This window comes from Octodon degus, unplaced genomic scaffold (genome assembly GCF_000260255.1).
Source record: "Octodon degus isolate 3935 unplaced genomic scaffold, OctDeg1.0 scaffold00017, whole genome shotgun sequence".
Taxonomy (NCBI): Eukaryota; Metazoa; Chordata; class Mammalia; order Rodentia; family Octodontidae; genus Octodon; species Octodon degus.
This window is the reverse complement of record NW_004524593.1, coordinates 21,785,399-21,806,046: the sequence shown is the minus strand read 5'-3', so window position 1 is coordinate 21,806,046 and position 20,648 is coordinate 21,785,399. Positions and strand designations below refer to the sequence as shown.

Below are 20,648 nucleotides of genomic sequence, written 5' to 3'. Positions count from 1 at the left end.
CGAGCTCGGTCCTGCGCCTGGGCAGAGAGGTCGCCCAGGATAGGACAGACAGCCTTGGGCGCGGCCCCGGCTTCCGGGTCCCTTCTCACTTCCGAAAGAGGTGGTCACGTTGGCTGGCTGTGGTATCGCATGGCTGTGACCCCAGCATTCGGAAGGTCGAGGAGGGAGGACTGTGATTTGGAGCCTGGCCCCGGCAACTTTCAATCCGACTCAAAGTCCAGAGTAAAAAAGGAGTTGCAGCTGTGTGTGAAGACCCCGGGTTCCACCCCAGCACTGTGCCGCACGGGCACGCGCACCCCCCCCACACACACCCCACACCCTCACACTGGCGTGGGGCCTCGGCCTCCTGTTCTTGTTGTGCAAGCGGCTCCAGGAGACTTTTACACCCCACTGCAGTGAGGGCAGCTGCACAACCCGTGCCAGGCCCGCGGCTAAATCCAGCCCACAGAAGGAAGACAATAACCGTGCACGGAGGCCAGGCTCCATGCTGGCTGACCAGGGGCCACGGCTCACCAAGTCCACCTGGGATGCTGGTGGGGTGACCAGCTATGGAAGGCGGGGTCCTTCCAGCACCACGTGGCTGAGAGCCTCGTAGAGTTGCTGCAGAGGATGGAACCAAGGAGCATCCCTGCTGGTCGCTGGGCAGAACCCCCACCCACCCCCGCAGAAGGAGCACCCTGGCTCAGAGGCCACAGGACGCTCAACCCATAGGGGAGCCTCTTTCCCAGGCTGCCGGCTCACACCCGCCAGCACCAGTGAAGCCTTCTTTCTAAGCGTTCTTCCCAGCAAAGGTGAGCAAGTGAGACTCCACTTGCCTAGCTCCCTGCTGCCTGCCCATGCCCTGTCCTCCAGCTGCTGGGGGAAGCTAGCCTCGTTGGAAGCCCAGGTTGAAGGTGATGTCCGGACCAAGGAGGTGTCACCCACTCAGGGCCACTGGCCTTGAGGGCTACGTTCCCACAGCCCAGGGCTTCAGGAGTTATGCTGCCGTCAGGCCCCAGCCTCGCTCCACTCTGGAAAGGTAAACGGGCTTTCTGGTCATCGCCTGTAAGATTCATCAGGACGCCCAACAACTCTCCAAGGCTGCAGGGAGCTGAGGCGAACCTCGGAGCCCAGCAGAGAAAGACAGAAAGGACGGAACTGCTGCGCCCCAGCAGGGGACCCTAGCAAGGTGGGCATCCCTCCAGGCCCAGTCCACATGAGAGACAGGAGCTGCAGGAGGCCACGCGAGGCCAGACATCCACACCAGACATGGTAGAGTCAAGATCCATGTTTATTAAAAACAAAGTACACAGTGATAAGTAGGTTAATTCTTTTACCTATTATTAGTGCAGTGAGAATTTTTGCTCAATCATCGGAAAAGAGCTCATGTTTCTTGTTTGTCGAAATGCACCTAAAATACACTTTCCTGCACCCAAATTTCCCTCTCCCAGATTCCATTCGTGGTGTTTTCTTACTTGGCTGCCAGACATCCACAGACAGAAATAAGTTTTATGGGTTAACAGAGGCAAAATCAAGTACAGACAAGGCTCTGAGGGACAGTCCACCCTCAGGCCCTACCCCACAGGCCGGAAACGCAGAAGCAGGGCTCGGCAGCCAGGCCAGGGCCGGCCGCAGGCATGTGGGAGCCTGTGGGCTTGTAAAAGCAGTCAGGCCACAAGGACTTAAAACAACCAACAGCAGGAAATAAGGAGCACTTTTTTAAAAATCTCATCTTCTTTGCTAACTCTTTAACCATTCTTCACTCACCAGTACTGAAGCCAGGGACAGAAACAATAGCTGCAAGAACATTTGCGATAATTTTATAGATAATTTTGTTGATCTAAAATGCCTTTATAATTGAAATGCGTATACCTTCACCTTCCAAATCACCTCAAAGACTCTACTCGCATTAATTTGGAGCACGCATAACTCGGAAGCGTCAGAAACTGCGACTCCTTTCTGGGCAAAAATATCGTGGCTGCATAACAGGCTTCTCCAGGCCCCCTTCGTGCTTCAGGATCGTGGTCCAGGCCTCCTGGATGCTGAAAGCCACAGGAATGATAAGAACCTCTGACATTCAGTATTTAGTGCACTCGCCACCAATTATTCAAACCTGCACGGAACAGTCCCTTCCACTGCAGGCAATGTAAACTGCGCTGCCCAGGGTACGAGCTCCCCTGGGACTCCACGAAGGTCCTCACAGGGTGCTGGGCTTTGCAGTAGCATTGGTGTGCCCCTAGGCTGACGTGTTGGCAGCGTGGCGCTGGGTGGCAGTGTGAGGCTGTGCAGAGGCCAGGGCTAGAGGGCGTGGTCAGGTGTCTGGGAAGTAGGGTTGTTCTTGAGAACCCACCGAGTCTCCCCTGGAGGAAGCTGTGACAAAGGCAAGCCGGCCAGCCCACTCTCAGCCTTGTCCACACAACCTCCATCCCCTGTCACTATGGCATCCATAGGAAGCCACATGGGTGCACAGACGAGACCCCCAATCTTTGACCTTCAGGCCCCCAAGCTCAGAGTTAAGTAAACCTTATTAGGAAGAATCAGCACTTGTTACAGCCACAGAAAGTGAACTCCCGCACAGGGTACATGGGTGTGCAAGTGGAAGGCATGGTTGATGTACACCCTGGGGCAACCACTTCTGCTGTCACCCAGGAGGCTGAGGTAGGAGCTTGGGGTGCTGGAGGCCAGCCTGGGCAACACAGCAAGATCCCACCTCAAAAGAAGAAAAAGTAGGTTTTCAGTAATGTCACTTGCCAAGAAATCCTTTCATTTTAAAATACTCTGTCTAGAGAGACATCCATTAAAGGGTTACTGGCAGCAGACTGGATTACTCTAAGTAGCAAATACTGAAAAACTTGCATTTAAACAGTGTCATACTTGTATACAAGTAATGTTACAAAGCCATCAAAATGACTTCTGCACAGACTGGAGAGCTATGAAAGTTGCGCATACACATACATGTCATGGGGTACATGCATGCACCACAGCTACTTCATAAAACAGAAATTCCTACTGGAATAAAATTTATAAGGAATAACAACAGACAATGTCTTTCTTTTACTTCTCTGGCATCTTCTACATTTGCCCTGACAAACTTCTGCTGTCACAAGCAGCAGCCACCTCTGTAAGGTTAAGTGCTAACTAGATATAGAAGGCTCCCGGGGGTCCTGGGCAGCACAGCCTGCACTTGCTTTCAGCTGTCCTTCCTCCTGTCTAGAGGACACCCTTTACAGGCCCAGCCCAGGCTGGCAGGGATGCAGCTGGGTGTCAAGCCCACAGCAGAGGACAGCACGATCTAGACCTTCATGCACCTCCTCATGGCCATGGCCATGGCATCCTGAGCCTGCACCCTTGCAGGCCGGGTGCCCAGGTGGGCAGGAAGCTGTGACCCCTGAGGGTCATGGCTTCTGTCCAGATATCCCCCAAGCCTCATGGGGTCACAGGTGGGGCTTTTCAGAGGTGGCTGGGTGTAGGGTGTGTGAGCTAGGGATAGGGTGTGGGGCTGTGATCAAGGGTGTGTGGCTACTGACTTGTCCCCTGCTTATTTGGCATAGTTCTGGTGTGGACAATGAGAAGCCCTCCTGCCCAAGGGTGTGAGCCTGGGTGGAACTCAGGGACAGAAGGAAGGTCGCTGCCTGCTGCCCGCCATAAACTGTTCCTCCTGTGTGGTGCCCCTTGCCGTGCGCCTGCCTTCAGGCCAGCCGTTTATGGACTTAAACCTCTACACCATGCAAGCCCACAAACCTTTCCCCTTCAGCTTTGGGTGTCGGGTAATCTGCGCAGCATGAGAAAAATAACTAAGCAAGTCTCGGGCAGCAAGAGAGGAAAAGCGTGTGAGCGCTTTGCTGACAAGTGACTTTCAGGCCTGCTCGGAGACTCGGGACAGTAGGTGCTCAGAGCCCTCAGCACAAGCCCTCCCGACTGCCTTCTCGCCTGGCTGCACTTGCTGGCTGGGCGAAGGCCTCCAGGGCCCAGGGTTTTTTTTTTTCTGGCTCTGTGAGATCAATGAGAAAACATCACTTTCTACACCATGAGGTAGGGTCACCTCACCTTCACACGCCAAGTTTTTTCAAATTTAAATTGCATTTTAAGTACACTTGACGAAAGCATGTGATTTAGCAATTCTTCCCCAGCTGACTTCGGATAACCTAGATAATCTCCTTCACTTTGTCTGACACACAAAATGGCGTGAGGCTCTGGAGAACGCTCCCTCTCACCTGCACCCCTGTCGACTCCCCGCCAACTCAGAGCCCGGCCCTGTCTCCCTCCTGAGGTGGCTGGGGGGAGGGTGCCAGAAGAGGATGTTTCGCAGGGCCTAAGGTCCCTGTAACTCTGAAAGGTCTTCACACAAGAAAATTGGGCAGTGGCTGCCAGATGCGGAGCTCCCACAGCAGAACTGACCTCTCTCTCGTCAGCCGAGCGGGCCCTCAGTCCACCAGCTGGTACACAGGGTCTCCCACTCTCAGGACTCCAATCCTTTCCACCGTAAAATAGACCCCGAAGAGTGGGGACGACTGGTATAAATGCTTCACAGAGGGGTCACACAGGCGGTAGCTGGAAGAGATGAGCAGACATCATTGAGCCCAAAGGCAAAAGTATGGCCTGAGTGCTCCCCAGGGCACCCTGAGTGCTCCCCAGTACACGCTGAGTGCTCCCCAGGGCACCCTGAGTGCTCCCCATGGGATGCACACTTTTAACCTCCGGCTAGTTCCTAGTAACATCCAGCCTGCTCCTCAAATGTCAACAGAACACACAGGCGATCTGCCCAACAGCAAGGAATCCTAGTTTTTCTCGAGAGTATAAACCAGTCTGCCACGGCCCCAGCTTGAAGCTGAAAGGAAAAAGCCTGGCATGTGTAAGTGTCCTACAAATGCCTGGTGTTCCCTGGCACCTGGAGCTTCGAAACTCACCAAAACAAATGCTTGGAGAATCCCACAGGAGCCTCCCGCCACTGCCAGAGCCGCTGGTGAGCGCGTCTGGGCACTGGACTGAAAACCTCCGTGTCCCGGGGCTGGGGGCCGGGCTGCTGCGAGGATGCCCTTTCCCCAGGTTTGTTTGTTTGTTGTTGTTGTTGTTGTGGGGTTTTTTTGGCGGGTCTGGGGATTGAACTCAGGCCCCTGTGCTTGCCAGGAAAGTGCTTATTCCACTGAGCCATCTCCCCAGTCCCATCTCCAGGTTTATTTGAAAAAATAAAATCAACATCACCACATCTTAAAACATAAAATACAATTATCCGTCCAAGTGCCTTAAGCAACAAAGCACAGGAAAGGGGGCAAGCTAGAGCAGAGCTCCACAGACGGCCTCGGCTTCAGCTCTGCAGCGCTGGCGCGGACGCCGGCCAGGCGCGCCCAGCAAGCCTCACGCCCTCACTCAGGCGTGCCAGCGCACCCCACACCCAGGGCGCCCGTGGCCAAGAGACTGCTCAAAAGGCATGAGCGATTGGGAGGGAAAGGAGAAAGGAAAGGAAAGGAAAGGAAAGGAAAGGAAAGGAAAGGAAAGGAAAGGAAAGGAAAGGAAAGGAAAGGAAAGGAAGGGGAAAATCGCGGGTGTATATGCACAGGGCAGCTAAGACAACTGAACTATTAATTTCTATCAGTTTTTTGAAGGTGGCAGTTAGCGTTCAAAATTTTTATTTTGACCTATTTTTTATAGGCTTTTATGTGGTAATCTGAGCAACTACAATGAAGACACCAACATGCAAAGCAACAAGCACCACTGAATGCCTGTCATCCTGGGTTTCTCTGAAACTGTGCCATCTCTAATGTCTGCTCTAGTATTTTTCTATTCTCGTTAAGATGAGACAGGGAAGAATCCCGGTATAAAGAGGCTCCTGGGTGCCCAGACTCTGACAGCCTGTTCCGTTCCACCTCCTCTTGTATTTCACAAGAGGAAATTGTATGTGTATTGTATGCAATCACAGTGATTTTCATCTCCTTTGATGCTGCTTCTAATAAAAGCATTTGAGTTCTAATAAGCATAATTAAGTAAGAACTCGGGACCATCATTTGGAAAAGCGCACATTAATGTTATTAAGAATTAATAAGAGAGGTAGTAAAATTCTGAAAAGGAATTTAGTTTAAAATGTATCAGACTGGCCCAGTGCCGTCCATACACCTGTAATCCCAGCACTCTGGGAGGCTGAGGCAGGAGGATCACAAGTTTAAACTCAGCCTGGACTACTTAACAACTTAGCAAGACTCTGTCTCAAAAGTAAAAAAAAAAAAGTAAAAATTGTAGCTCAGGGGTTGGGGAGACGGCTCAGTAGAATAAGTGCTTCCCTGGCGAGCGCAAGGGCCTGAGTTCAATCCCTGGTTCCACCAAAATAAATAAATAAATAAATATAGATGGTAAGACCTAAAAAAAAAAAAAAAAAAAAAAAGGAAAGCCTTAAAAAAAAAAAAAAAGAAAGTTAAAAAAAAAGTAGAAATTGTAGCTCAGGGGTTGGGGAAATGGTTCAATAGAATGAGTGCTTCCCTGGCAAGCGCAAGGGCCTGAGTTCAATCCCTGGTTCCACCAAAAAATAAATAAATAAATAAATAAATAAATAAGAAATTGTAGCTCACTATGAAGGTCTCAGCTTCCACCCCCATTACAGAATGGAAGGAAGAAAGGGAGTGAGGGAGAGAGGGAGAGAGGAAGGGAGGGAGGGATGGAGGAAAAGAGAAGATACTAAAAGTACAAGATTCATCCAGTATAGAAAAACAAGGCGGGGAGCCTGACCTGACAAGCACCCAGTTACTTGACCCGCGGCATGCTGACCCCAAGCAATTCAGGGTGCCCTGCCCTGGAGAGCTGGTCCCAGGCACCTGCAGCCCCTAACCCAGAGGTGACACTGAGGTCACAGGGCACCCGCATGTCCAACCTCTTCAGGGTCTGCAGCGGCTCCTTCCGGTCGATGACGCCCATGTCGGGGTCCACGGTGGTCAGGATGCACCTGCCATACGAGCACAGGGTCAGGCCCCGGGGCGAGCGGAGCTGCACCGCGCCAGCCAGGCAGGCCACAAGCTTACCTGGGGCAAGACATTACTTTCTTGATCTCCACGTCCCCAATAACGAGGTCGTCCCAGGAGTCCTAGGAGGAAGGGCAGGCTCTCAGGGTCAGGTTTCCTGGCCCGAGTCAGCACAGCAGGTGCTGGCTCTAACCGCGCAAGCAGCAGGGGAGCACTGCGACACAGGCACACGTCTGGGAGACCAGAGGCGGCGGCCGCAGGCTCCAGAGCAGCTCTCTTTCCTGGGGCACCCAGAACGTGGGCCTATAGGCCAGTGCTCCAGCCCTGAGCTCCGGCCCCAGCACCAAGTGCACCCCACACACACTGAGGAGGAGCGCTGGGCCCTGACGGGCACCCCTAGTTTATCTCAGGGCTGCAGCATACCCTTCCACCTAGAGGGGGACAGAAGTGCGATCCGGGCATTCCAGCCCACACGGCAGCCCTGAGGGACTGCCACGCTTTCGTGGGGTCACGCGAGGAAGACACAGGGCAGCTGAGGCTGAAGACCTTCCTGATGAGAAGGCCTTTCAGCCACGCAGCGGCCTTCAGCTCCGTGTGATGGAGACCAAACACACACATTCATACACACACATAGAAAACACACCTGGGCATATACGTACATACATACAAACATGCATGCACAGATGCGCTCGCACACACAGGCCACGGAAGAGCTCCGTGTTACGTACACTCCACGATGTGGAGGGTTCCAAAACCGCGCCTGACACCCAGACCCGGAGACGCCCCAGCCCCTCCTGGCGCTTCTCGCACTCCACCCTCATCTCCCCACACTGCTGAGGGCGGCACGTCCCACGGAGCATGAGGGCAGCTCGCGGTGCAGCCCACAGGTGAGAATGTTTACCCTCACTGTGCAGGCTGGGTGGCGTTTCTCACACTGGGTTGTGTGGTGCCAGAGCACAGGCTGCGCAGGGGGCCGTGGCAGGGCACTGGGGACCTCAGTGCCACACCAGCCACACCCCGCATCCGCCAGTCTCCTCCAAGTGCAAGTCATTGGTGCATAATGGGCGCGCGGCATGCAGAGTAAAACATGGGATTACAGACAACAGCATCTCTACCTACACACGCACACCTGCAGCACACGTGAAAACTTGGGCTTATGTCAAATAAGCCAAAATGTAAAATATGAAGCTCTGTTACTGATATACAGTAACCACATTTTAGCTTTTGTATGCAGCCCAAGACAATTGCTTTTCATCCAGTACAGCCCAGAAAGCTGAAAGGATGGACAGTCACGCTCTAATCCATCTCTAGACGAGGATTCCTGCCACGTGACTGCTAAGCACTGCTGAGGAAGCACAGGCCCGGCAGCAGAACACTGCGCCGCGGGTGGAGTTTTTCTGGACACTTTCAGTCCGTGTTGAGTCCCGGAAAGTCCGACCATGCACACACCTATACACACACACACACACACACACACACGTGCATGCACACTCATAAACACACATGGCTGTGTATGTGCACATGGCTACATCCATAGGGAAAAAGCAGCCATACAGAGAACACCTTCATCTACACACCCACCCCATCAGAAACGTCTGTTGCACACACACACACACACACACACACACAAAGCCCTTCTCTTCGTACACGGGCACTAAGATGGCTCATCAGTAGAAATGGAGGCCAACGTGAGTCTTAAACCCCTACCAGCCACAGAAAGACACAAAGACGCCTAAGAGGAGGGACAACAGTTGCACAACCCAAGTGGCCGCTTGGGTCAGTGGGCTGTGAAAGGAGTTATCCTGACAGGCAGAGTGTGTCACTGGCCCAATTGCGAAGGCTGGGGTCCAGCCCTCCGGGGCCCCAAGGTGACACGGCCCCGCCTTCCCGCCCTGGGCCCCAGCCCTGCCCCACTCTGACCCTTTCCAAGCTGCTGGACCTGTCACGTGACTTGGAAGTGATGATCCTGCACGACATACACAACTGTCAGAAACATGGTAATTTTCTAAGTACAGCTTTTTCTCATCTTTAAATTTTTAATCTAAAGATAGAATCCCATTTTAATTAAAGAATAACAGCGGCTCGGGAGCTAGCTCAGTAGAATAAGCGCTCACTTGGCAAGTGCAAGGGCCTGAGTTCAATCCCCAGTTCCACCAAAAAAAAAAAAATCTTTTTTTTCCATTCCTTTAGAAAATAGCTATTGCCAAAGTGAAGAGGTGGATATTTCACCTTGTTATGTAATGGGCTGTGATTTGCAGATCAATAGTTTCCTTGATGAAATCTGAGTTCCAAGGGCTGTCAGTGCTCCTCTATGCCGTTTCTTCATTCCGAGATACTTCTATTCCATTTTAGAAATTTGAAATGTGTAATTTGAAATTATTAAATAAAATTTGGATTTAATTTTTAAAAACAGAAATATGGTAAGTAAAAACTAGGCAGTGTATTCACAGGACTGGGGAGGCTACGGCAGGAGGATCACAAGCTCAAAGCCAGCCTAGGCTACATGGTGAAATTCTATTAAAATAAAACAAAGAAACAAAAAACACTACTATCAAAACAAGCAAACAAACACAACTGAAAACTTTGAAAATATATTCATAGAGACTTTATAAATTCTAAATACTGATTTCTTCTGCAGTTGATGTCCAAAAAAAAAAAAAAAACTAGGTATAATTTTTAATGCTAAATTGCTCCAAATCCTTATGTAAATAAATTAATGACAAGATAATTGATTTATTCCAAAAGTATTTGTACTGAGCAGTGCCCACCTTTAAGGAGCTCATATTCCAGAATGGCCATCAAACTGATTTTTATGTTTCATTTTTATTTTCTTGGTACCAGGAATCAAATTCACAACCTTTCTCTTGCCAGGCAGGTGCTGTGCTGCTGAGCTCTCCCTGGCCCCAATTTAATTTTTAAATGATAATTTTTTAAAAATAAAAGTAGGCGCTCGGCGCGGTCGCTCGAGCCGCGCGGTGTCTGCCATGGCGCCTCGCGGGAGGAAGCGCAAGGCCGAGGCCAGGAGGTCTGCCCTGCAGGGAAGCGGGGGGAGCCGGCGGACGGCGGGACGGAGGCCCAGGTGGTCATCGAGCACTGCACCAGCTGACGCGTGTACGCGCGCCAGGCCGCGGCGCTGAGCCAGGCGCTACGCGTGGCGGCCCCGCAGCTGGCGGTGGCACTCAACCCGGTGCGGCGGCGGAGGGGAAGCTTTGAGGTGACGCTGCGGCGCGCGGACGGCAGCGATGCTCAGCTCTGGACTGGAATTAAGAAGGGACCACCACGCAAACTCAAGTTCCCGGAGCCGCAGGCCGTGGTGGAGGAGCTGAAAAGGCATCTTGCATAGGAGTTCGGGCGGAAAGCCCAGCTGAGCGTTTCTGTTCTGGTGCTGTCGGGGCGTCTGTGACGGGACATGGCCCAACTTCAGCCATGGACCTGAAGCCATGGTCTCTGGCACCGCAGAAACCAGCGCTCGCCTGAGACAGCCCACACAAAGGGTTGTAAACTGTTTGGATTTGGTTTGTTTAATAAAAGGTGAAATGTAAAAAAAAATAAAAATAAAAATAAAAGTAGGCAAAAACTGAAGGAACGAATCAGTGATGTACAAACAGCTCTTCCCTGTTTTGGGGCCCCCAGTAGTATTTCTGGTTTCTCACTCTGGTCCCTGATGATGCCCAAGAGCCTGGAAGGCCACCAACTGGAGCGGCTGAGGACACAGGGGTGTGTGCCCTTCAGGCTTTAGGAAGGAGGGCGTGGACCTGTATCCCGTCCACCCCGAGAAACGGTCAAGGTGCTGCTGTGTGAGAACCAACAAGGGAAGTCACAGGAGCCGCGCACACACCGGCTCCCACGGACGCCAGGTAGGGCTGCCTGCGGTCACGGGGCTGCACGGCCCGCTGGCAACCTGAGCTGGCCCTCCTGCGCTTCCAGGCCACAGCGAGCCAAACACAAAGAAAACACACAACAGACGGTGAGATGCCCGGGGCTGCTAGCAGCGTCACGTGACATCCTGTGTCGCCGCAAACCTGGTCTTCAACAGGCGGAAGGAACACACTCCATAATCACCTTAAATTACACCGCCACAGACACAGAAAAGTGCCCTCTGCATCACGCGTGGTGCCTAACTACACACACCACAATTTCTGTTGGCATCAGGGCCGCTGAGCACACGTGAGCAGAGCCCTGCCCTGGACACAACAGCTCCCACACCACTAGGAGCAGCCAGCGCCACTGTCACCATGCGGGGCGACCGTCACGTCCACACACGTGATTGTTGACCAGCATCACTGTGCCACAGCTATAGGTATCATCCACAGAAAGACTCCCAGAGCCTCCTCACCAGGATTTCAACATTACTCAGCTTTTTAAAATAAATCTTAATTTTCTTCTTTTTTTAAGAAGCACAGTAATCCCAATAACGCAATCTGAAAATCATTTTAGTAGAGTTTGTGTCTTTCTGACACCCACGCTGTGGTGTCTTCTTCAGCACCACCCTTCAGTTCTCCGATACCTGCGCGGAGTCAGGACCAGGGGCGAGTGCAGACCCCAGGCAGGTGGTCCGGCTGCAAGACGCCCCGAGGCCAATGTCGAGGGTCCTCACCAATCACCCCACATCAGGGCCTCCCTTACCCTGCTCTGCGACAGGGCAACTCACACGGAAGGTGCCTGCGACTCAGGAGAGTGCACTGCCAGAACCGGATTATAAAGACCACAGCTCAGGATGCAAAGGACGAGGCCTGGGGCTGCATGGAGCCCTGCCCTGTCGGGGTACCCTGTCCTCCAGTGGCTCAGACCTCTGGGACCCCCACCTGGGGGCCTTTCATGGTGGTTCCATCTCTCTGGCACAGCCGATGAAGACACTGACCACTAAGGACCCACCCAGGACAGAAGGGGCTCAGACAAGGTAAGAGGCAGCGAATGGATGTCCCCGAGCTCGAACACAGGGTGCCCCAGCCCCCTTCTTGGTTCCTTCATTAATTCAGAAAGAAAAATGGCTTTCAGGTCCTTCCCATTTGCTTGACCAGACTCAAATAAACACGGTTCAGGCCTTTTCCTTCTTGGTGGCCTCTTTCCTCCCTCCAGGGACAGCATAGAGTACCCACAGGTTGCTGGGAGGAGCCAGTCAGTGGCCACACAGAGCCACACTAGGTGTGTGACCGGGAAGGTGACTCAAGCTCTCTGATTCCATGTCTCCATCCAAAACAGGAATAAGCCCTCTAACTCCATGACCCCCACGAGGACCACACTGGACAGTCCCTCCCGTCTCTCTCACACACCATGGGAAGCAAGCGTTCAACAGAACAACCTTCGGTGTACAGTGCTCTGGTGTCCTCTACTCTCTGCTGAGCGTTCAAATACAAGCTGTGTCTGACCCGCTACAGGGAGACACAACCTGGTTCGAGCCTGGAAGGGACGTGGAGGGCTGATGAGGCGGTATGGGCCAGTGTGGAGCACCAGGAACAGCACACTGCCGGTGTCTGACCTGCACTGCTCCCCCCAGGGTCGCCGCCGCAGGCAGGTGGCACCACTGTCCTCGGTCACAGGCAAAGGAGGCAGCATTCACAGTCCAGAAGATACCTTGACCCTCTCAACATGGGCATCGTGGACCGGAAGGGTCCAGTCATGAGGATTTCCCATCCCAGCATTGAGAAAGAGCGGGACAGGAAGGTCCCATGGGTGCTGGGACTCAGAAGCTACAGAAGCTGCTGAAGAAACACTCACTGAGGGGCAGGTGGCCCAGTTTCTGCCAAGTGGCCATACGCTGATAGTGTTGAGTGAGGACAAAGGAAGAAGACAGCTCAGAAAACCAGTGGTGGTCAGGAAAACCAACCTGGCCGGTCAGCTAGCTGCTCCCCTGAGAAGCCTGGGTGAAAGGTCTGTATTCCGAGAACTCGAACGCAGAGCCCCACCCCTGCCTCCTAAAATCTCTGTATACTCTAAGCTTTGCACTCAAGTTCGAAGTCTGCAGGGCCACCAGGCAGACCTTGCGCAACAGCTCACTGTGGCCCCACATTTTGCAACCAATAATGGCATGGGCCACACACCGTACTACCTTTGCTGCTTTTTATCCTGAGTGGGTTTGTTATTTATGTGCATCATCATTTGCCTTTAATATTTGACAGAGCCCCCACTAATCAGAAGGGCTCCTGTTTCAGGGCAGCACCAGATAGGTTACTGCACCGCGTCCTGAACTCCTGGGCCTCCTTATTGAAGACAGAAGAAATCAGCACCATCAACATCACTGCACAGTAGGGTTCTTTATTTTTAATGTGCAGTCCCAGAGGACTTTCCAAAAAACCTGAGCATGCTACATTTATTTACTGTTTCCGGAAGCCCATCTCAATGCAGAAAGAAATGGGCTTTAAAGCACATCTTCTGGTGTCCTGCTAAAGATTCTACCCACCCCCACAGCCTGAGAACAGGTCAGCTTTGTGACCCTAGGCACAAGAGATCAGAAATTCTCCAGCCCGGCAACACCTTGGCTGTCTCCTTGCCTCAAGATCTTACCCACAAATTAGTGACCTGCAATTTAACCTTCCACAGAGACAAATCAAGGAAAACGTCATTCCCTACAATACAGCTTCTGAGAAAGCAATGACAGTGACCCGGACCGTGTGGAGGAATGTCCACTTCCTGTGTTAATGTCTAAGCCCCAGGAGGTGCACTTTTACCGGAGCTGTGTGCAGCAACTGCTTTCTCCTTGCACTGCTCTGGACCTCAAGGGGGTCAGAACCCAAGAATCAAGAAGGTTTGTAAGAGCTTAGGGCCCTGCATTTGCTTGGGGCCTCCCCAAGGGCCTGCATATAATTTCATTTCTGTTACTTCCTTTTTCTTAAAGCAGCCCCCAGACTGCAGATTCTCTAGTCTAACCCAGGCTCACCCTGGGTGAGGCAGTGGACCCCCTGCATGCACAAGGTTCCCCCTTCCCAGGACCCCCACTCCCCACCTCTCTCTCCACCCCTGCATCCCCAGGTCTGAATCCCTCCAGGCTCCCGGGATGGGGACCCTAGCACCCATCCCAGACGCCCTGACCAGCCACGCACCTCCTCATAGGCGCTGGAACCGGCCACCACGATGTTGGGCCGGAAGTTCTCCATCTTCACCTTCTTCTGCAACCTGGTGTTCAGGTCAGTCAGGGAGGCCTCGGTGTGCAGCAGGACCGGGCTGCAGTCGGGGTAGGGCACCTGCGCAGGACCGCGTGGCTGGGTCACACCCTGCTGAGATGGCTCAGGCCACCTGTCTGTCCTCTGGTGGTGATGGGTTCCTAACAGAACTCCTACCGTCCACAGTTCCAGCCGACATCACTCACCCACCCTCCTCTGTCGGGCTTCTCACAGTCCAGCAGCAGGGACTCAACCCTTTCTTTCCTCCTCCTCCTCATAGCAAAAGGGCTACTGCTAACCCATTACACTCTAGTTAGAATTTCTGCAACACTACCATTCAATGAAAAAGCACTTACTGGGCACCTTCAGATATCAGGTCCTGTTCCTGGGAAACAGCACAAACAGAGCAGGCAGCCTGAGACTCATCCTGCCCTCCTGGGGCTGTGGTCCAGGATATGGCATGGGGAGCAGGCCCCTGGCACCCGCACTTAAGCCCTGGCTCAGGGTCTGGGGCTCCACTGGGCTGGCAGAGGACTGCTCTTCCAAGCAGAAGGAGGCCTGCCTGGCCTGCAGCCCCTGAGGGAGCTGCCTGCTGCTGTTTCTGCTTCCCTAGGAACCACTTCCACCCAAACTCCCACTCTCACTGCTCACAGATTCCTCCGGAGCCCATGCCCGGGATGCCACCAGCTCCTCTGCAGAAGCTCCTGGGTCCTCCGCCTGTGCTGCAGAACGCACCGCACCCCTCCTCCCCATCCTGGGCCCCCACCCAGTCATCCCTGCCCAGTCTGCCCCACAGGAAATGCCCCTAGCCCACATTCCAGGAGAGGGCCTGCAGACAAGAGGGAGAGGAGACCAGGACTCACCTGGTACCCGAAATCCTTCACATTGGGGAGGAGCTCCTTGGACGTCCGCCCCTTCATACTGGTCTCGTACTGCACCAGCCTATAGGCTTCCGACTTCAGGAACCTGGTGAACCACTGTGCCACCTCGTCACCGCAGTCCCTGCCTTTGATGTCAAGGCCAAACAGCCTGCGAGGGCCAGAAGAGGACCCCAGGTCATAGGCCTCAGAGATGGAGCAGAGTGCTGTGCCCTGGCTCAGGAGTGGCACAGGGGAAGGTAGGCACAGCCCCGGGGAGGGCAGCTCAGCACTCGATCCCAGGGCAGCCAGAGCGCCGGGGTCTCACTCCTAGGCAGACACTGCTTTCAGGGTTGGGGCTGCAGCCAGGAGCTGAGACCACACACTCTGTCCTGCCAACTGCTGCAGTCAGCCCCACCGGTCAGCCCTATCATCTCCCTGTGCACGACTGCAGGCTAAAACCTGAGAAAGGCCCCTGAGGGTATGCAGAGCCCCATAACAGGACTAACTATGCTTCCAATTTTGGCGCCCAGAGTGGAGCTGATGAAGCAGGCCCTGCCTCCCAGGACACAGTAACCACTGCTGCTCCATGCTCAGGTCAGGACCACTCACCCGCCCACCACCTCCCCCACTGACTTCTGCTGGTTGGATGGCCACACAATGCCTGATGGCCCGGGGAGGCCACTGCACCAGACTCCAGGGACCCTCTGCATCCCACCCCCGTTGCTCACACCAGGCCTCCCAAGCCTGCCTGCAGCTGCTGCCCTTTCCTGCCCCCTTGTTCCTCCGCTGCCTGACCACCCCACTGCGCCAGAGTGGCTGCGCCTCCTGTTTCGGGAGCCTGTCAGCATAGCCGAGGTCTTCTCACCTGACAGCCACGGCCATGTGTGCCGACCAGGTCTGGCCTGGCCACCCCACGCACACTGAGCCCCAGCGCAGCCTGTCCCACACACCCCGTGCCCGCCCTCCTCTGCAGGGCCTGCGCACCTACAGTCGCGGAGTGCGTTTGAAGAAGGCAGCTTGTAGGGCACTGCCAGCTGCTCCATGTCAGGTGCCTGCAGGACCAGGGACCCGTCCTCAGGGGTGATGGAGACCAGCACGAGGCGCGGCTCCTGCCGGGCAGTGACCATGTGTCCATCCTCCTTGACAACCATCCAAAACCTGCAGGGCACAGATGGGGGCACGGTGAGGGTTTCCCCTCCTTCCTGTTTCCTCCAAACTCTCTCCCAGCCCAACACGGCCCCCAGCAACTGCTCCCAGGACACCCTTGTCTGACCAATGCTTCCGGTTTGAAATGCTCCCCGCAGAAAGCCCTCGTTTTGGGGGCCAAAGAGATGGCTCAGTAGAATAAGTGCTTGCTTGGCAAGCATGAGAAAGCCCTTGTTTATTGGCAGGGCCCTGGGAGACAGGGGCAGCCCGATGCGCCAACAGGTGCAGGTTGAAACAGCCAACGAGGAGGCTGCGGGGCCACTGCTCCCTGTCAGGTGCCCCTCCAGGAGCTCCCTTTTGCTCAGAAGCCACCAGGTCTATTGCCACCCTCCTCCCCGCAGCTGAGGAATAGGAAAGGGCTCCAGATCCTTTCATGGAGGTCTGCAGGGCACGGCAGACTGCAGGACCGAAGCCATGCCCAAGGGGGGCCAGAGCCTGAGACAAAGGCCCCTACCGCTGTCCATTCTGGAGAGTCCATGCTGGCCTCCTCTGTCGGCTCTCCCTGGCCTGTGGCCCCACCTGGGTCAGTGCCACCCAGTCCTGCCTTTCCGTGCACACACTGAGGTATGAGTTGGCATTGAGCTTGGAGTCACAGAGGTCACAGGCTGCATTCGAGCTCTGCTCTACCCAGAGCCCACAGAGCCTGCTCCGGTTCCCACCAGATGCTCCCCTGAGCTGGCAGCCAGGACGGGCGGGCTGGCTTTATCTACAGCCTCGGGAAGGTCTGGGCTGCTCCACCCCATGGCTGGGCCCCAAGAAAGAAAGTTCCAGGGTCACCATCTGAGGCTGCCCGCTGACTCTGGATGAGGGACAGGTAAGGACCTCTGCCAGCGTGGACAGTAGAAGCCCCTGGAAATCGAGGACATCCTCGGTGTAGCACAAGGATGAATGGCAGCCCTTCTGGAGGGGCAGCTCTGGGACTGTGGGTATCCTGCGAGCCCAGGGCTCACTGTCCACTCCTGGCCCTGTTGCTCCAGGTGCTGCCACGTAGTCCCTTCTCTGTGACCATGCCAGCCCAGGCGGCAGCCTGCATCCATAGCGGGTAAGTCCACACACAGGGGTGGCCAGTGACTCTTCCCCAAGGGGACGTGCTGGCCAGCGGCGGCCCACCATTCTCAGAGGCCACCTGCTCCTTTCTAGATGTCCTGGCCCCCAATCCTCTGATGCGCTCAGGCTTCGGGGTTCTGTAACTCAGGAATTCCTGCCTATTCAGGGACGCCCCCATTTCCAGGCTCCCGTTCACTGCAGAGATCTGGTGACCTGTGCTGAACACAGCACCACTGTCTCCCTGAGACTGCACCTGCCAGCACACAGTCCTCCATTCATACGCTAATGGCAGCGGGTGACAAGACCTTTGAGGAGCGATCCACCTTAAATTCCCATAAATGGATTAATCCCATGGATTAAGGATTACTGGCTCAAAGGGAACAGCTCTTGGGCTTCCTGCTCTCTACCTTGGGCTCGATGTACCTCTATTATTTGTAAGTCACCTGATCTTCAGTATGTTGCCATGGCAACAAAAAGTCTGACCAAGACACTCTGCTTTGGTTAACCTCCTTCACGCTTTGTCCAGTGAGAGGACTCCCTGAGCCTTGCACGCACCAGGCGGAAGCCAAACCTGAGTGGCACCCACTTTGGCGTCATTGCCGACAGGTCCTGCCAGGGGGTGAGGCTTTCAATGTCCCCCATCCTCAGGATGCTGGCCTTTCCCTCAGCTCATAGCCTGGTCCCCTCTGCTCTCTGCAGAAAGGTGTGGTAACACAGCCAGCCAGGGTAACAGTGAGAAGGGGGCGTGGCCACACACAGGGAGCTTAACCTTGGAACAGGACAAGGACAGAGGTGCCAGGTAAGTGGCTGCGACCCTAATGCACCCCAAATGACTCATCAGCTGTCGCTGGGGAATGAGGTATTTTATCTCTGAGCACCCTGAGTCCCTGTAAATGAAAAGTCTGCTCTGGTGTGCACACCTGGCAGGAAGGTTAAGTCGCAGGGTGTGTGGTTTTTGCAACCCAGTTCTCTCAACAGAGACTGCAAATGAGACACAGGAACCTGGATGGATGGATTTGTCACAATCACACAAGCTGGCAGAGGGTCAGGGGAGGGATGCAGGGCTGGGATCCCCTGGAAGAGCAGCAGTGCCCCAAGGGACTGCAGCCAGCGGGGCAGGCAGAGCCCACCGCCTTGGAAAAGTCTCCTTGTCCAGTTAGGGACTGGCCTGGGGCAGAAGGGCCAAGCCCAGTAGGAAAATGGGATGCAGACAGCAGTGAGGGGCAGAGGCAGCAGTGAGGGAGCGTGGACTCAGGCCTGGAAGGCACAGGTCCGCACCGTGCATCCACGGCCTCTGTGCCCAGGGGGCATTAAGCCAGGTGCCCTTGAAAGACCCCAGGGGGCCGGGTACAGAGCCAAGCACAAGCACAAACACTCTCAAGGCACTGAACAAAAGGCTGGGCAATTCGGGCACTCGTGGAAGAAAATCCAGCTTTTCTGCAATTCTGTCACACAGGCTCAGAGTGGAATGAAGGAATGAAGTAATAGCGTCTTTTCCACATTCTAGAAATACTTGTCCTTTTCTCAAGCTGACAGGGAGAAGCATTCAAACGGTGTTCTCTGGCAAGCTTGCTTTCAATCATGAAATAAGACCCAGTGCAATTTTTTTTTTTGCAAAACCTCGGCTGAAAGGACTCTGTCTCCTGATCCTGGTGCGCCTACCCCTTCTATATCCTGCACGAGGCTCACAGAAAGCCCCTGGGGCTGCTCTCACACTCACCTGAGTTCAAACCCCTATCTTCAGGACGGAGGTGGGGTCCGCCACTAGGCCACCGTACAGGACTTTTCAGGGCCGCTGGCATTTCAAGCCTGATCCAAGGGTGATTTCCTTGCCTTCTCCGACCCGACCCGGACTCCACCTCCCACCACCCCATCGCAAGCAGTTATTGTTCCAGTCAAGGGGGAGCTGATAGGAGTTCTAGGGCAAATTTCTGGGCTCCTCCACGTGACCCAGAGTAAACCTGGCTCTGAACTCCGAGCTCGCAGGCCGCCCTCTGCTCCCGTGGAGTAACTACAGCCACTAGCACTTTGCATGCTCGGGCCTACCCAGGCATGCGCCGGCTCTGGCCAAATCAGAGTCCTGGCTGCAGGTGCGCTACCCAGGCAGGTCCCTGCTCTCCTGGTCCCAGAGCGTGCAACCCCACAAGGATCTCAGCGCTCTCCACGCTCCTACTCAGGAAGCACACTTCGGTTTCCCCGGAGGCCTTCACCACCACTCCTGCCTACCTGTCGCGCATGTGTCCCACGCGCAGCCCCAGCGCTGTGACCTCGGCCTCGGGCACCGGTACTCCCTTGCAGGACTTGATTGGGTAGACCCAGAGCTGCGCCACCGTGCCCACCTGCTGCCGCCGCCGGCGTCGCCGGGGACGCACGCGCCAGGCCACCGCCCCCAGGGCCACGGCCGCCAGCCCCAGCGCGGCGACGCCGAGCCACGCAGGCCGAGCGGGCGCGGGGAGGCCGAGGCTGGAGAGCGCGCGAGAACCAGCGGCACCCATGGCGGAGAAGCAACGGCGCGGGCGGAAGGCGGTGCTCAGGGTCGGGGTGGGGCTTAAAGCGCCGCGCGGAGGGGCGGAGCCGCGTGGGGGCCGCGGGGTAGGGTCCTAGCCGGACGCTCAGAGAGGAGCCCGGCCCCCGGACCGACGCCCCCCTCCCCCGGCGGTCCGGAGCTTCCCCCTCCTCCTCCTCCGCTGCCGCGCGGTCACGTGCGCAGAGCCGGCCCAGCTCTCGACCGCCGCCGCTGGGAAGGGGGAGGAGCGCAAGACGGGACAGAGTCGGGCACAGCTGGCTGCAGCCGTCTCTGCGCTGGCGGAGAACAGGACCGAGAGGCAGGCGCGTGCACCTCCGGACACCTCGCAGGGTCTCGGATAGAACGACCTCGCTCCGAGGGGGGTCGCGGAGGAAGGGTCTGTCCCCTGGCTCCGTGGAAGAGCGCCCCCACCCTCATAACAACTCTTGGCAAGCTGGCCAGGCAGTACTTTTCCTCTTTTGTTACCCATTTGTTTGTCCTTTGGCTGCTCTTCGTGGGCCCGGGTGGGACAGTGAACAGTGGGGCAGATAAAGCTGCTTGAGGACTCGCGAGCTGTGACCCGGTGGCGGGTGCTGGCCTGGGACAACATCCAGGCTCCCGGCCCAGCTGTGCCTTAACACGACCTAAAGTTTAATCTGTCGCTTCCGCCTTTGTTCTTCTCCTTGCTTTGCTCAGCTTTCTCCCTCTGGGGAGCAGCAGCCACCCGCCCCTAGGTGGCCTGGTCTCTGGTATCCAAGGGAGGCTGCTTCAGTCCCTGTCCCCAAAACCACAAACTGCAGGTAGAGATCTCAAGCTGCCTTTCGGCCAGGTTCTCAAATGTCGTCCTCCTGGGTGGTGGGAAACTTGACTCATAGATGAGAGGTGTGTTCTCTGCTTTGGGGGAACATAGAAGCCCCCTTTTCTCTTCCGTTTGAAATCTGGGCAAATCTCCCTTCTAGGTAACTGGGTTGGGGCGATAGCTCTGCTGTCTACGCGCCTGCAC

At 55.2% G+C, this 20,648-nt stretch overlaps 1 protein-coding gene and 1 pseudogene across 1 annotated transcript; one reads left to right on the top strand and one right to left on the bottom strand.

Moving 5' to 3' along the window:
• Positions 1-1,251: 1,251 nt before the first annotated feature.
• Positions 1,252-19,731, bottom strand: Marc2 (mitochondrial amidoxime reducing component 2). Its single transcript, XM_023710348.1, has 8 exons — positions 19,366-19,731; positions 15,871-16,044; positions 14,890-15,055; positions 13,967-14,107; positions 6,987-7,048; positions 6,839-6,910; positions 4,378-4,530; positions 1,252-2,021 (listed from the first exon to the last, which is right to left on the bottom strand). The coding sequence occupies exons 1-7, from the start codon at positions 19,632-19,634 to the stop codon at positions 4,404-4,406; spliced, it is 1,011 nt and encodes a 336-aa protein (XP_023566116.1). The 5' UTR covers positions 19,635-19,731; the 3' UTR covers positions 1,252-2,021; positions 4,378-4,403.
• On the top strand, positions 9,895-10,464 carry LOC101565569 (annotated as a pseudogene).
• Positions 19,732-20,648: the final 917 nt, after the last annotated feature.